The sequence below is a fragment of the Melopsittacus undulatus genome, chromosome 28 (genome assembly GCF_012275295.1).
Source record: "Melopsittacus undulatus isolate bMelUnd1 chromosome 28, bMelUnd1.mat.Z, whole genome shotgun sequence".
In the NCBI taxonomy this organism is placed as follows: Eukaryota; Metazoa; Chordata; class Aves; order Psittaciformes; family Psittaculidae; genus Melopsittacus; species Melopsittacus undulatus.
In genome coordinates, this window is record NC_047554.1 from 316,041 (window position 1) to 333,227 (window position 17,187).

At 53.2% G+C, this 17,187-nt stretch overlaps 2 protein-coding genes across 6 annotated transcripts in view; one reads left to right on the plus strand and one right to left on the minus strand.

The window, feature by feature from the left end:
• The window catches only part of VPS52 (VPS52 subunit of GARP complex), a 26,259-nt gene extending 21,414 nt beyond the window's left edge, over positions 1-4,845 (plus strand). The window contains exons 16-21 of one of the 3 annotated variants that reach the window (XM_034072456.1): positions 672-779; positions 926-991; positions 2,190-2,301; positions 3,113-3,231; positions 4,204-4,236; positions 4,704-4,843. In XM_034072456.1, coding sequence (XP_033928347.1) covers positions 672-779; positions 926-991; positions 2,190-2,301; positions 3,113-3,231; positions 4,204-4,236; positions 4,704-4,817 — 552 coding nt within the window. In that variant the 3' untranslated portion in view covers positions 4,818-4,843. Of the gene's footprint in view, positions 1-671; positions 780-925; positions 992-2,189; positions 2,302-3,112; positions 3,232-4,203; positions 4,237-4,670 lie in introns of all 3 variants that reach the window. The other 2 variants (XM_034072455.1, XM_034072454.1) reach the window with 2 other exon arrangements.
• Positions 4,846-6,413: 1,568 nt separating this feature from the next.
• RING1 (ring finger protein 1) lies at positions 6,414-16,537 on the minus strand. 3 transcript variants are annotated; one of them, XM_034072450.1, is made up of 7 exons: positions 16,429-16,537; positions 14,352-14,512; positions 11,875-12,004; positions 11,575-11,660; positions 10,148-10,438; positions 7,896-8,133; positions 6,414-6,552 (listed from the first exon to the last, which is right to left on the minus strand). In XM_034072450.1, exons 1-7 carry the CDS (start codon positions 16,504-16,506, stop codon positions 6,451-6,453), a joined length of 1,086 nt encoding a protein of 361 aa, XP_033928341.1. In that variant the 5' UTR covers positions 16,507-16,537; the 3' UTR covers positions 6,414-6,450. The 3 variants fall into 3 exon arrangements, with proteins under 3 accessions (XP_033928341.1, XP_033928342.1, XP_033928343.1); XM_034072451.1 differs by lacking the exon at positions 16,429-16,537 and adding an exon at positions 14,863-14,893 and having other exon boundaries at positions 14,352-14,488; XM_034072452.1 differs by lacking the exon at positions 11,575-11,660 and having other exon boundaries at positions 11,789-12,004.
• Between the last annotated feature and the right edge of the window lie 650 nt (positions 16,538-17,187).

The following is a 17,187-nucleotide window of genomic DNA, read 5'->3' on the forward strand; positions in this document are numbered from 1 at the left end:
CCCCTTACAGGACCCCCCCCCCCCCATTGGTGTTCATGGGCCCCCCCCCCCATCCCCATTGCCCCTTATAGGACCCCCCCTCCCCATTGTGGTTCATGGGGCTCCCCCCTCCCCATTGGTGTTCATGGAGACCCCCCCATCCCCATTATAAACCCCCCATCCCCATTATGGACCCCCCCCTCCCCATTGGGGTTAATAGGACCCCCTATATGGACCCCCCCATCCCCATTATGAACCCCCCCCCTCCCCATTGGGGTTAATAGGACCCCCTATATGGACCCCCTCCCCCATTATGGACCCCCTCCCTCCCCATTGGGGATCATAGACCCCCCCCCCATTGGTGTTCATGGGGACCCCCATATGGACCCCCCCCCCTCCCCATTGGGCTTCATAGGACGCCCCCATCCCCATTGGGGACCCCCCCATCCCCATTGGGGTTCATGGTCCCCCCCCCATCCCCATTGGTGTTTATGGGGCCCCCCCATTGGTGTTCATGGGGCCCCCCCATTGGTGTTTATGGGGCCCCCCCATTGGTGTTCATGGGGCCCCCCCATTGGTGTTTATGGGGCCCCCCCATTGGTGTTCATGGGGCCCCCCCATTGGTGTTCATGGGGCCCCCCCATTGGTGTTTATGGGGCCCCCCCATTGGTGTTTATGGGGCCCCCCCATAGGTGGAAGTGGAGAACTTCGTGCTCAGGGTCGCAGCCGAGTTCCCCTCTCGCCGGGAGCAGCTCATCTTCCTCATCAACAACTACGACATGATGCTGGGGGTGCTGATGGTGAGCCCCAAAACCGCCCCAAACTACCCCAAAACAGCCCCGGAGCCTCTCGGGGACCCCAAAAACGAGCAGAACGGCCCCAAAATAGGGGGGGGGGGTTTTAATGGGGTTTTTGCCCTTTTTTGGGGGTTTTTGCCCCATTTTAGGAGCGTGCGGTGGAGGAGAGTAAGGAGGTGGAGGGGTTCCAGCAGCTGCTGTCAGCTCGGACGCAGGTGGGTCCCCCCTTCGGGTTAAGAGTCCCCCCCTTCGGTTTAGGGGTCCCCCCTTCACATTAAGAGTCCCTCCATTGGTTTAGGGGTCCCCCCTTTGGGTTAAGAGTCCCCCTTTCACTTTAAGGGTCCCCCTTTCAGTTTAGGGCTCCCCTTTGCCTTTATTGGTCCCCCTTTCAGTGTAGGGGTCCCCCTTTCAGATTAAGAGTCCCCCCTTTGACTTTAAGGGTCCCCTTTTCTGTTTAAGGGTTCCCCTTTAGGTTTAAGGATATCCCTTACAATTTAGGGCTCCCCGTTGCCTTTATTGGTCCCCCTTTCACTTTAAGGGTCCCCCTTTCAGTTTAGGGCTCCCCTTTGCCTTTATTGGTCCCCCTTTCAGTTTAGGGGTCCCCCTTTCAGATTAAGAGTTCCCCCTTTGACTTTAAGGGTCCCCCTTTCTGTTTAAGGGTCCCCCTTTAGGTTTAGAGGTCCCCCTTTCAGTTTAGGGATCCCCTTTGCCTTTATTGGTCCCCCTTTCAGTTTAAGAGTCCCCCGTTTGGTGTAGGGGTCCCCCCTTCGCGTTAAGAGTCCCCCATTCACTTTAAGGGTCCCCCTTTCAGTTTAGGGCTCCCCCTTTGCCTTTATTGGTCCCCCTTTCAGTTTAGAGGTCCCTTTTGACTTTAGGGACGTCCCTTTCAGTTTAAGGGTCCCCTTTCTATTTAGGGGTCTTCCTTTCAGTTTAGGGGTACCCATTTCAGTTTAAGAGCCCCCCTTTCAGTTTAAGGATCCCCCTTTCATTTAGGGGACCCCTTTTGACTTAGGAGGTCCCCCTTTCAGTTTAAGGGTCCCCCTTTCACTTTAAGAGTCCCCCTTTGAGTTTAAGGGTCCCCCATTCACTTTAGAGATCCCCCTTTCACTTTAAGAGTCCCCCTTTAAGCATCCCCCTTTGACTTTAGGGATCCCCTTTTCCCTTTAGGTGTCCCCCTTTCACTTTAAGAGTCCCCCTTTCAGTTTAAGGGTCCCCCTTTCCCTTTAGGTGCCCCCCTTTCACTTTAAGAGTCCCCTTTCACATTAAGAGTCCCCTTTCACTTTAAGGCTCCCCCTTCCACTTCATGGATCCCCCTTTCACATTAAGAGTCCCCTCCCCCTCTAGTCCTCCCTTTTCCTTGCAGACCTCGGGAATGTCACCCCTCCATTCCCATCCCCCCCCCTTATCCCATAGGAATTCATTGAGGAGCTGCTGTCCCCTCCCTTCGGGGGCATGATCGCGTTCGTCAAGGAGGCCGAGGCCCTGCTGGAGAAGGGGGAGCTGGAGAGGCTGCGGGGGGAGGAAGGTACCGGCAGGGGGTGATCCATATGGATATGGGGGTGATCCATATGGATAGAGGAGGAGGATCCCTATGGATATAGGATGGTCCCTATGGATATTGGGGGATGGTCCATATGGATATAGGGGAATGATCCTTATGGATGTAGGGGGATGATTCCTATACATATATGGGGATGATCCCTATGGGTAGAGGGGGATGATCCCTATGGATAGAGGGGGATGATCACTATGGATATAGGATGTTGGTCCCTATGGATAGAGAAGGATGATCACTATGGATATAGGGGGATGATCACTATGGATATAGGGGGATGATCGCTATGGATATTGGGGGATGATCTCTATGGATATAGGGAGTTGATCCCTATGGATAGAGGGGGATGATTCCTATGGATATAGGGGGATGATCACTATGAATAGAGGGGGGTGATCCCTATGGGTATTGGGGGTTGATCCCTATGGATAGAGGGGGATGGTCCCTCTGGATATAGATGATCCCTCTGGATACAGGATGTTGATCCCTATGGTTATAGGATATAGTTGATCCCTATGGCTATAGCTGATCTCTATGGCTATAGCTGATCCCTATGGATACAGCTGATCCCTATGGATATAGAATATAGCTGATGCTTATGGATACAGGATATAGTTGATCCCTATGGATACAGTGGGATGATCCCTATGGATATAGATGATCCCTATGGATATAGAGGGATGATCCCTATGGATACAGGATGTTGATACCTATAGCTATAGGATGTTGATCCCTATGGCTATAGGGTATATATGTTGATCCCTATGGATGTCCCCCCCAGCCCGTGTGTCCCACCTGGCCCGCGGGTTCTCAGGCAGCTGGAGGAGCTCAGTGGAGGTTCTGAGCCAGGAGGTCATGAGCTCATTCAGTAACTTCAGGAACGGAACCAGCATCATCCAGGTGGGAATCCCAGAGGATCAGAGCCACAGACCCTGTTCCCGGTGTTCCCAGTGTTCCCAGTGTTCCCAGTGTCATTCCCAGTGTTCCCGGTGTTCCCAGTGTCATTCCTGGTGTTATTCCCAGTATTCCCAGTGTCATTCCCAGTGTTCCCAGTGCTCCCAGTGTTCCCAGTGGGATTCCCAGTGTTCCCAGTGTCATTCCCGGTGTTCCCAGTGTCATTCCCAGTGTTCCCAGTGTTCCCAGTGTCATTCCCGTTATTCCCACTGTCATTCCCAGTGTTATTCCGTGTGTTATTCCCATTGTTATTCCCAGTATTCCCATTGTTATACCCTTTATTCCCAGTGTCATTCCCTGTGTCATTCCCAGTGTTATTCCCTGTATTCCCAGTGTCACTCCTGGTGTCATTCCTGTTATTCCCACCATTATTCTCGGTGTTCCCATTGTCATTCCCGGTATTCCCACTGTTCCCACAGGGAGCCCTGACCCAGCTCCTCCAGTACTACCACCATTGTCATTCCCATTGTATTCCCATTGTTCCCATTGTCATTCCCATTGTATTCCCATTGTTCCCATTGTCATTCCCACTGTTCCCATTGTCACTCCCATTGTCATTCCCATTGTTCCCATAGGGTGCACTGACGCAGCTCCTGCAGTACTACCACCATTGTCATTCCCATTGTTCCCATTGTCATTCCCATTGTTCCCATTGTATTCCCATTGTTCCCATTGTCATTCCCACTGTTCCCATTGTCACTCCCATTGTCATTCCCATTGTTCCCATAGGGTGCCCTGACCCAGCTCCTGCAGTACTACCACCATTGTCATTCCCATTGTCATTCCCATTGTTCCCATTGTATTCCGGCTGTATCCCATAGGGTGCCCTGACTCAGCTCCTGCAATACTACCACCATTGTCATTCCCACTGTATTCCCGCTGTATTCCCATTGTCATTCCCATTGCTGTATCCCATAGGGTGCATTGACTCAGCTCCTCCAGTACTACCACCATTGTCATTCCCATTGTCTCTCATTCCCACTGTATTCCGGCTGTATCCCATAGGGTGCACTGACCCAGCTCCTGCAGTACTACCACCATTGTCATTCCTGCTGTATTCCCATTGTATTCCCACTGTATCCCATAGGGAGCCCTGACCCAGCTCCTGCAGTACTACCACCATTGTCATTCCCATTGTCATTCCCATTGTCATTCCCATTGTTCCCATTGTATTCCGGCTGTATCCCATAGGGAGCCCTGACCCAGCTCCTCCAGTACTACCACCATTGTCATTCATTCCCATTGTATTCCCGGTGTTGCTGTATCCCATAGGGAGCCCTGACCCAGCTCCTCCAGTACTACCACCATTGTCACTCCCATTGTCATTCCCATTGTTCCCATTGTATTCTCATTGTTCCCAGTGTCATTCCCACTGTATCCCATAGGGTGCCCTGACTCAGCTCCTCCAGTACTACCATCGCTTCCTCAAGGTGTTGGCACAACCTCCTCTTCGCTCCCTCCCTGCTCGCACTGAGCTCATCAACATCCATCACCTCATGGTGGAGCTCAAGAAGCACAAACCCAACTTCTGAGGCCCTATGGGGGCCCCAGTGACCCTATAGGGGTTCCTATTGGGGTCCCCAGTGATGCTATGGGGTCCTCATCATCTCTATGGGGCACCCCATTGATCCTATGGGGGCCCTATTGACTCTGTGGGGCACTCCACTGATGCTATGGGGTCCCTATTGATCCTATGGGGCGCCCCAGTGATCCTATGGGTATCCTCATTGTCCCTGTGGGGCACCCCATTGATGCTATGGGGTCCTCATTGACCCTATGGGGCGCCCCATTGATGCTATGGGGGCCCTATTGATCCTATGGGGCACCCCATTGAACCTATTGGGGTTCCCATTGTCCCCATTGGGGTCCCCAGTGTCCCTATGGGGGTCCTCATCATCTCTATGGGGGTTCCCATTGGCCCTATGGGGGTCCCCACTGGCCCTATGGGGGTGCCCATTGTCTCTATGGGGGTCTACAATGACCCTATGGGGCACCCCAGTGACACTATGGGTGACCCCTTTGTCCCAATGGTGTTCCCATTGTTCTTATGGGGGTTCCCATTGGCCGTATGTGGGTGCCCATTGTCCCTATTGGGGTCCCCAGTGCCACTATGGGGGTGCCCACTGTCCTTATGGGGGGCCCCATTGTCTCTATGGGGTCTTCATTGACCCTATGGGGGTTCCCATTGGCCATATGTGGGTGCCCATTGTCCTTATGGATGTCCCTACTCTCTGTATGGGTGTCGTCATTGTCCCTATGGGGGGCCCCATTGGCCCTATGGGGGTGCTCATTGTCACTATGGGGGTCCTCATTGTCCCTATTGGGGTTCCCATTGTCCCTATGGGTGACCCCATTATCCCTATGGGTGTCCCCATGGATGTTCCCTTTATCCCACCCCCAATCCCACTATTCCCATCCCTGCCCATGCATAAAGGTCTCCATGTACCCAATGGTGCTCACGTGATGCTTTATTGGGGGGTCAATGGGGGGGGGGGGGTCCTCAAAGTGGGGGGGTCCTAAAAGAGGGGGGGGGGTCCCCCCCATTGGGTATGGGCAGAAGGTGCAGCCCCATTGATGCTATGGGGGGGTCTCAAAGGGGGGGTCCCCCCCTTTGGGTATGGGCAGAAGGTGCTGCCCCATTGATGCTATGGGGGGGGGCACAAACAGGATGTTGGGGATACCCCAAATCTCTATGGAGTTCTGTGCCCCCCCCATTGCCCCCAGTGTGGGTCAAGGGGGATATCCCATTCCCAACCCCCCCTTTCCCAGGTTAGATATGGGGGGGGGTGTTATCCCATTCCCCCCCCCCCCAGCATCCCTGCTGCCATGGCAACACCTTTAGGCCCCCCCCCCCGTTACCATAGCAACACCTTTAGGACCCCACTTGGGTACCTCAGCATCACCTTTAGGACCCCACTGTTACCATGGCAATATCTTTAGGACCCCCCCATTACAATAGCATCACCTTTAGGACCCCCCTGTTACCATAGTAACACCTTTAAGACCCCCCCCCCCATTACCACAGCATCACCTTTAGGACCCCATTGTTACCATAGCAACACCATTGGGACCCCTCAGCCCCCCCCCCCATCACCATAGTGGGGGGGTCCCACGTTGGGGGGTGGGGGAGGGGGGGGGTCCCCCAAAAATGGACCCCCCCCCCATCTACTTCTGCTCCTTGGTGGGGGCATAATAGAGCTCCAGGGGTTTGCTGACCTTCCAGTACTTCTCATTGACCAGCTCCAGTGTGAGGGATCCGTTGAGGGTCTGGGGGGGACAACAGATATAGGGTGAGACCTATGGATCCTACAGGTCCTACTAACCCTATAGATGCTATAGGTCCTATAGACCCTATAGATCCTGCAGACCCTATAGGTCCTATAGATCCTATAAACCTTATAGACACTATAGGTCCTATAGCCCCTACAAACCCTATAGACATTATAGGTCCTATAGAGCCTATAGGTCCTATAGACCCTACAAACCCTATAGACCCTATAGGTCCTATAGACCCTATAGATCCTATAGGTCCTATAGCCCCTACAAACCCTATAGACACTATAGGTCCTATAGATCCTGTAGATCCTATAGTGCCTACAAACCCTATAGACACAATAGGTCCTATAGATCCTATAGGTCCTGTAGCCCCTACAAACTCTATAGACACTATAGACCCTATAGATCCTATAGGTCCCATAGCCCCTACAAATCCTATAGACCCTATAGGTCCTATAGCCCCTACAAACTCTATAGACACTATAGGTCCTATAGATCTTGTAAGTCTTATAGACCCTATAGATCTTATAGGTCCTATAGATTCCTGTAGGTCCTATATACCCATATAGGTCCTATAGATCCCATAGATCGTACAGGTCCTATAGACCCTATAGGTCTTATAGACTCTATAGATCCTATAGGTCCTATAGACCCCTATAGGTCCTATAGGCCCTATGGATCCTATAGGCCCTATGGATCCTACAGACTGTACAGATCCTAGAGGTCCCATAGATCCTATACTCTCTGTAGCTCTTACAGATCCTATAGACCCTGTAGGTCTTATAGACCCTACAGATGCTATAGCCCCTATAGACCCCATAGACCCCATAGCCCCCATAGACCCCATAGCCCCATACCGTGAATGCCCCAGCAGCAGTGGGGATGTAGATGGTGTACTGCTTCTCGCTGACCACCTGCAGCGCCCCCCCCGCCCCGGTGCCAGCCATAGACCCTATTGATTCTATAGACCCTATAGATCCTATAGACCCTATAGGTCCCATAGATCCTATACCCTCTACAGCTCTTACAGATCCTATAGACCCTATAGGTCCTATAGGTCCGATAGATCCTATAGGTCCCATATACCCTATAGACCCTACAGATCCTATAGAGATCCCATAGACCTTACAGATGCTATAGACCCTATAGATCCTACAGACCCTGTAGTTCCCATAGACCCTATAGACGCTATAGGTCCTATAGACCTTATAGATGGTATAGACCCTATAGAGACCCCATAGACCCTATAGAACCTATAGACCCTATAGAGACCCCATAGACCCTATAGCCCCCATAGACCCCATAGACCCTATAGGGACCCCATAGCCCCATACCGTGAATGCCCCAGCAGCAGTGGGGATGTAGATGGTGTACTGCTTCTCGCTGACCTCCTGCAGTGCCCCCCCAGCCCCAGTGCCGGTGCTGGTGTTGGTACCGGTACCAGTTCCCCCCCCCGGTGGTGCCGGTGTTGGTACTGGTGCCTCCGGTACTGGGGTCTCCTCTAGGGCAATGCGGAGAGCAAGGTACTTGGAGAGGTGATCGACGGTGGCGTTGGAGGTGGTCTTGACATAGCTGTGGGGAGAGGATGGGACAGGTACAGGTATAGGTACAGGCACACAGGTACAGTTAGGAGCACACAGGTACAGTCAGAAGCTAACAGAAGCACACAGATACAGTCACACAGGTACACACAGATACAGGCACACAGGTACAGTCAGAAGCACACAGGTACAGTCAGAAGCACACAGGTACAGTCAGAAGCACACAGGTACAGTCAGAAGCACACAGGTACAGGCACACAGGTACAGTCAGAAGCACACAGGTATAGGCACAGGTACAGTCAGAAGCACACAGGTACAGTCAGTAGCACACAGGTACAGTCAGTAGCACACAGGTACAGGCACACAGGTACAGTCAGAAGCACACAGGTATAGTCAGAAGCACACAGGTACAGTCAGAAGCACACAGGTACAGGCAGAAGCACACAGGTACAGTCAGTAGCACACAGGTACAGTCAGAAGCACAGAGGTACAGTCAGTAGCACACAGGTGCAGTCAGTAGCACACAGGTACAGTCAGAAGCACAGAGGTACAGTCAGTAGCACACAGGTACAGTCAGAAGCACATGGATACAGGTACAGGCAGTGGCACAGGTACAGGCACTCAGGTACAGTCACACAGGTAGCAGTACAGGCACACAGGTACAGTCAGAAGCACACAGATACAGTCAGAAGCACACAGTCAGAAGCACACAGATACAGGAACACAGATACAGGTACAGTCACACAGGTACAGTCAGAAGCACACAGGTACAGTCAGTAGCACACAGGTACAGGCACACAGGTACAGTCAGGAGCACACAGGCACAGTCAGAAGCACACAGGTACAGGCAGAGGCACAGGTACAGCTACAGGCTCACAGGTACAGGCACACAGGTACAGTCAATAGCACACAGGTACAGTCAGTAGCACACAGGTACAGTCAGAAGCACACAGGTACAGTCAGTAGCACACAGGTACAGTCAGAAGCACACAGGTACAGGCACACAGGTACAGTCAGAAGCACACAGGTACAGGCACACAGGTACAGTCAGAAGCACACAGGTACAGTCAGTAGCACACAGGTACAGTCAGAAGCACACAGGTATAGTCAGTAGCACACAGGTACAGTCAGAAGCACACAGGTACAGTCAATAGCACACAGGTACAGTCAGTAGCACACAGGTACAGTCAGAAGCACACAGGTATAGTCAGAAGCACACAGGTACAGTCAGTAGCACACAGGTACAGTCAGAAGCACACAAGTACAGGTACAGTCAGTAGCACACAGGTACAGTCAGAAGCATACAGGTGCAGTCAGAAGCACACAGGTATAGTCAGTAGCACACAGGTACAGTCAGAAGCACACAGGTACAGTCAGTAGCACACAGGTACAGTCAGAAGCACACAGGTATAGTCAGTAGCACACAGGTACAGTCAGAAGCACACAGGTACAGGAACACAGGTACAGTCAGAAGCACACAGGTACAGTCAGAAGCACACAGGTACAGTCAGAAGCACACAGATACAGGAACACAGGTACAGGTACAGTCACACAGGTACACACAGATACAGGTACAGGCACACAGGTACAGCCAGAAGCACACAGAAGCACACAGTCAGAAGCACACAGGTACAGGCACACAGATACAGGTAGCAGTCCAGGTACATAGGTACACACAGGTACAGTCACACAGGTACAGTCAGAAGCACACAGTCAGAAGCACACAGGTACAGTCAGAAGCACACAGCTACAGGTACAGGCTCACAGTTACAGGTACAGAGTTACAGGTACAGGTACAGGCACACAGATACAGTCACACAGGTACAGATACAGGCACACAGGTACACACAGGTACAGGTGCACAGGTACAGTCAGACACACACAGGTACAGTCAGAAGCACACAGGTAGAGGCACACAGGTACAGGTACACAGATACAGTCACACAGGTACAGATACAGGCACACAGGTACAGTCAGAAGCACACAGGAGCACACAGGTACGCACAGGTACAGTCACCCAGCTACACCCACCCCCCACCACTGACCGTGTCTGGTTGTACTCCCCCTTCTCCACCAACAACGGGTGCGCCCGGAACACCAGCTCAATCTCCGCCGCTCCCACCTCCACCTCTGCCCTTCCTCCTCCTCCTCCTCCTCCTCCTCCTCCTCCTCCTCCTCCCCCATCGGGACCGGAGTCCTCGGAGCCTCGGGACCGTTTCCTGCTGGGCCCAGGGCCGGAGGTGGTGCTGAACTGGGAGCGAGCGTCACACGTGTCCTCACCACCGCTCAAGGTGGCGTTGTCGGACTCCGGGGGGAGCTTGCGGACGCGTTGGGCTCTATGGGGGCAATGGGGGGTATGGGTTAGATGGGGTATATGGGGTGTAGGGGGTATGGGGTATGTGGGGTGTAGGGGGTGTATGGGGCACAATGGGGTGATGGCGTTAGATGGGGGTAGGGGGTGTAGGGGGTGTAGGAATGGGGTATAGGGGGTGTATGGGGTATATGGGGTATAGGGAATGGGGTATAGGGAATGGGATATAGGGGGGACACAATGGGGTTACATAGGGTATAAGGGGTGTAGGGGATATAGGGAATGGGATTATATAGGGGATATGGGGTATAGGGGGTATAGGGGGTGTATAGGGTATGTGGGGGATATGGGGTGTATGGGGCACAATGGGGTGATGGGGTTAGATGGGGGTAGGGGGTGTAGGGAATGGGGTATAGGGGGTGTATGGGGTATATGGGGTATAGGGAATGGGGTATAGGGAATGGAATATAGGGGGGACACAATGGGGTTACATAGGGTATAAGGGGTGTAGGGGGTATAGGGAATGGGGTTATATAGGGGATATGGGGTATAGGGGGTAAAGGGGGTATAGGGAATGGGATATAGGGAATGGGATATAGGGAATGGGATTATATGGGGGATATGGGGTATAGGGGGTATGGGGTGTGATGGGGTATATGGGGTATAAAGGGTATAGGGGGTATATGGGGTATAGAGAATGGGATTATATGGGAGATAGGGGGGATATGGGGTATAAGGAATAATACAGGATATAGGGAATGGGACATAGGAAATGGGATTATATGGGGGATATGGGATATACAGGGATGTATGTGATATATGGGGTATATGGGGTATGTGGGGTGTATGGGGTATATGGGGTATAGGGAATGGGATATAGGGAATGGGATATAGGGGTATATTATCCCCTTATCCCATTATCCCATGATCACATTATCCCATTATCCCCCCGGTATTCACATGGGAATGCCACCTGTGCATGGCCTGCATCTTGAGCCCCTCCTCAATGTATATTATCCCATGATCCCATGATGGGCCCATTATCCCATTGATCCCATTATGATCCCATTGACCCCATTATGATCCCATTGACCCCATGATGACCCCATTATGATCCCATTGATCCCAGTATGATCCCATTGATCCCAATGGGAACAGCACCTGTGCATGGCCTGCATCTTGAGCCCCTCCTCGATGCTGGTGCTGAGCGCCTGCTGGTTGTGCAGCCGGCTCAGCTTGGCCAGCACCCGGTCCTGATGGGGCCATGATCCCATTGACCCCATTATGATCCCATTGACCCCATTATGATCCCATTGACCCCATTATGATCCCATTGATCCCAGTATGATCCCATTGATCCCAATGGGAACAGCACCTGTGCATGGCCTGCATCTTGAGCCCCTCCTCGATGCTGGTGCTGAGCGCCTGCTGGTTGTGCAGCCGGCTCAGCTTGGCCAGCACCCGGTCCTGATGGGCCTCATACTCATCCCGACTGGGATAGATCTTGGATATGAGGGCGTCGAAGTTGGGATCGGGACGAAGGGAACGCTTGGAAACCAGCTTCTTGCGGCAGGTGGGACATTCCTTGTTCCTGGAATGGGGAGAGAGACATAGGGATCCATAGGGATATCCATAGGGATAGGACGGATCCAGGCGCAGGGAGCGCTTGGAAACCAGCTTCTTGCGGCAGGTGGGACATTCCTTGTTCCTGGAATGGGGAACAGAGCATAGAGATCAATGGGGATATCCACAGGGATAGCATAGATCCATAGGGATAGCATGGAGAACATGGGGACATCCATAGGGATAGCATGGAGGAATCCATAGGGATAGCATGGACACATCCATAGGGATAGCATGGATCCATAGGGATAGCATGGAGAACATAGGGACATCCATAGGGATAGCATGGATCCATAGGGATAGCATGGAGAACATAGGGATATCCATAGGGATAGCATAGATCCATAGGGATAGGATGGATCCATAGGGATAGCATGGATCCATAGGGATAGCATGGATCAGGGTGAAGGGAACGCTTGGAAACCAGCTTCTTGCGGCAGGTGGGACATTCCTTGTTCCTGGAATGGGGAACAGGGGAGAGAGGGATCAATAGAGATAGCATGGGGACATCCATAGGGATAGCATAGAGAGATCCATAGGAATAGCATGGAGGAATCCATAGGGATAGCATGGGGACATCCATAGGGATAGCATGGATCCATAAGGATAGCATAGAGAGATCCATAGGGATAGCATGGACACATCCATAGGGATAGCATGGAGAACATGGGGACATCCATAGAGATAGCATGGAGGAGATGGGGACGTCCATAGAGACCACAGGGCCACCATGAGGACACCACAAGGACCATGAGGCCCCCATGAGGACACCATAAGGACACCATAGGGACCATGAGGACAGGATGAGGCCACCATGGGGCCACCCTATGGACCATGAGGACACCATGAAGATACCATAGGAACAATAGGGATACCCTAGGGCCCATAAGGACACCATAAGGATACCCTAGGGCCCATAAGGACACCATAAGGACACCATAGGGATACCCTAGGGACCATGAGGCCCCCATAAGGACACCATAAGGACCATGAGGACAGGATGAGGCCACCATGGGGACCATGAGGACACCATGAAGATACCATAGGAACCATAGAAATAACCTAGGGACCATGAGGACACCATAAGGACACCGATACCCTAGGGACCATGAGGACAGGCTGAGGCCACCCTGAGGACCATAGGGATAAGCTAGGGCCCATAAGGACACCATAGGGACCATGAGGCCCCCCATAAGGACACCATAGGGACACCATAGGGCCCATGAGGCTGCCATAAGTCCCCCACAGGGACACCATGAGGCCAGGATGAGGCCACCCTAGGGACCATAGGGATAACATAGGGACCATGAGGCCCCCATAAGGACACCATAAGGACACCATAGGGATACCCTAGGGCCCATGAGGACACCATAAGGACACCATAGGGCCCATAAGGACACCATAGGGACACCATAGGGCCCATGAGGCTGCCATAAGTCCCCCACAGGGACACCATGAGGCCAGGATGAGGCCACCATAGGAACCATAGGGATAACCTAGGGACCATGAGGCCCCCATGAGGACACCATGGGGCCACCATAGGGATAACCTAGGGCCCATGAGGACACCATAAGGACACCATAGGGCCCATGAGATCTCCATAAGGACACCATAGGGATACCCTAGGGCCCATAAGGCCCCCATAAGGCCCCTATAAGACCCGTATAAGGCCCCCATAGGGCCCATAAGGACACCATAAGGCCACCACAGGGACACCATAAGGATAACCTAGGGACCATAAGGACACCATAGGGCCCATGAGGACACCATAAGGACACCATAGGGACCATAAGGATACCCTAGGGCCCATAAGGCCCCCATAAGTCCCCCATAAGGCCCCCATAGGGCCCATAAGGACACCATAAGGCCACCACAGGGACACCATAAGGATAACCTAGGGACCATAAGGACACCATAGGGCCCATGAGGCCACCCTAGGGCCCATGAGAACAGGATAAGGCCACCATGAGGACACCATAGGGACCATGAGGAAAGGATGAGGCCACCATAGGGACCATGAGGACACCATAAGGCCCCCATAGGGACACCATAGAGACCATGAGGACACCATAAGGACACCATAGGGACCATAAGGACACCATAGGGATAACCTAGGGACCATGAGAACACCATGAGGACAGGATGAGGCCACCCTGAGGACACCATAGGGATACCCTAGGGCCCATGAGGCCCCCATAAGGACACCATAGGGACCATGAGGCCATCATAGGGACACCATAGGGCCCATAAGTCCCCCATACGACCCCCATAAGGCCCCCATAAGACCCCCATAGACCCCCATGGTGTGCACTGACCCACTGCGCAGGGCTGTGACGATACAGTCGGAACAGAACCGGTGCAGACACTCCTTGGTGGTCATGGTGTTCTTGAGCATGTCCAGGCAGATGGGGCACATGAGCTCACTGTGCAGGCTGCGGGGGGACACTGCGATCTCCGTCCCGTCCATGATGGCTTCCTAGGGGATAACATTGGGATAACACTGGGATTGCACTGGGATAACATTGGGACAGCAATGGGATAGGATGGGGATAGCAATGGGATTGGGTTGGGATGGGGTTGGGATGGGTGCTGATCCCACAGGCTGCGGGGGGACACGGCGATCTCCGTCCCGTCCTTGATGGCTTCCTAGGGGAATAACAGTGGGATAGGGTTGGGATAACATCGGGATAACATTGGGATTACATTGGGATAGCAATGGGATACAATGGGGATAGCACTGGGATAGCAATGGGATTGGAGTGGGATAGCAATGGGATGGGGTTGGGATGGGTGCTGATCCCACAGGCTGCGGGGGGACACCGCGATCTCCGTCCCGTCCATGATGGCTTCCTATGGGGATAACAGTGGGATAGGGTTGGGATAACATCGGGATAACATTGGGATATGATGGGGATAGGATTGGGATAGCAATGGGATGGGGTTGGGATGGGTGCTGATCCCACAGGCTGCGGGGGGACACTGCGATCTCCGTCCCGTCCATGATGGCTTCCTAGGGGATAGCATTGGGATAACATTGGGATAGCATTGGGATAGGGTTGGGATAGCACTGGGATAGCAATGGGATGGGTGCTGATCCCACAGGCTGCGGGGGGACACGGCGATCTCCGTCCCGTCCATGATGGCTTCCTATGGGATAACAGTGGGATGAGACTGGGATAACACTGGGATAACATTGAGATAAGGTTGGGATAGGATGGGGATTGCACTGGGATAGCACTGGGATAGGATGGGGATAGCATTGAGATAGCATTGGGATAGCACTAGGATAGGAGTGGAATAGAAGTGGGATAGCACTGGGATGGGAGTGGGATAGCATTGGGATAGGATGGGGATAGGATGGAGATAGGAGTGGGATAGCATTGGGATGGGAGTGGGATAACAATGGGATAGCAGTGGGATAGCATTGGGATGGGTGCTGATCCCACAGGCTGCGGGGGGACACCGCGATCTCCGTCCCGTCCATGATGGCTTCCTAGGGGATAGCATTGGGATAACATTGGGATAACATTGGGATAGCAATGGGATAGGATGGGGATAGCATTGGGATAGGGTTGGGATAGCATTGGGATGGGGTTGGGATGGGGTTGGGATGGGTGCTGATCCCACAGGCTGCAGGGGGACACCGCGATCTCCGTCCCGTCCATGATGGCTTCCTATGGGATAACACTGGGATGAGACTGGGATAACATTGGGATAGGATGGGGATAGGAATGGGATTGGAGTGGGATAGTAATGGGATCACATTGGGATAACATTGGGATAGCATTGGGATAGCAATGGGATAGCAATGGGATACAATGGGGATAGCAATGGGATAGCAATGGGATGGGGTTGGGATGGGTGCTGATCCCACAGGCTGCGGGGGGACACTGCGATCTCCGTCCCGTCCATGATGGCTTCCTATGGGATAACAATGGGATAACACCGGGATAACGTTGGGATAACATTGGGATAGGAGTGGGATAGCATTGGGATAGCACTGGGATTACACTGGGATAGCATTGGGATCACATTGGGATAGCATTGGGATAGCATTGGGATAGGATGGGGATAGCACTGGGATAGCATTGGGATCACACTGGGATAGCAGTGGGATAGCATTGGGATAGCACTGAGATAGCATTGGAATAGGGTGGGGATGGGAGTGGGATAGCACTGGGATATCATTGGGATAGCATTGAGATAGCACTGGGATAGCATTGGGATACCAGTGGGATAGCAATGGGATAGCATTGGGATAGGATGGGGATAGGATGGGGATAGCATTGGGATAGCACTGGGATAGCATTGGGATCACACTGGGATCACACTGGGATAACATTGGGATGGGGTTGGGATCTCATTGGGATTTCATAGGGACCCCATTGGTACCTGTGGGGTCCGGTGCAGCTCGTACAGGCTCAGCTCCCATGTCTTGGTGGCGCTTTGGGTGTTGGCAGGAGCGGCCATGGCCGGGATAATGGGAATGCGATAGGGAATAACGGGACCGGGAATAACGGGAACGGGATCGGGAATAAAGGGATCAGGAACAACGGGAACGGGAATAACGGTTATAGGATCGGGAATAACGGGAACGGGATCAGGAAAGGGATCGGGAATAACGGGAATAACGGGAATAACGGGATCGGTAATAAGGGGAACGGGAATAACAGGAACCGGAACACGGGGAAAGGGATCAGGAACACGGGGAATGGGATCGGGAATAACGGGAATAACGGGACCGGGAACAACGGGAACGGGAACACAGGGAACGAGGATAACGGGATGGGGATCGGGATAGGGAATAACGGGAACGGGATAACGGGAATGGGATCAATGGGATCAATGGGATCAATGGGATCAATGGGATCAATGGGATCGGAACCGGGTTCGGCCGCAGCTCCGGAGCCTCCGCTCCCGTCCGGACGCGGCGCCGGCGCGCGCCGAATGCGTCACTTCCGGCCCGCGCAGGGGGACGGCGTCAGGGGAGGACCAATGGGAGCGCGGCGGCGGAGCGGGGAGCCAATGGGAGAGGAGGGGGCGTGGCCACGAGGGGCGGGGCTTCAGTACGGGAGCACCGCCGGGTCCTAGCGCACGTCCGCTGCGTGGTACACATTGAAGCTCCGCCCCCTTTGGTGACGTATGATGGGT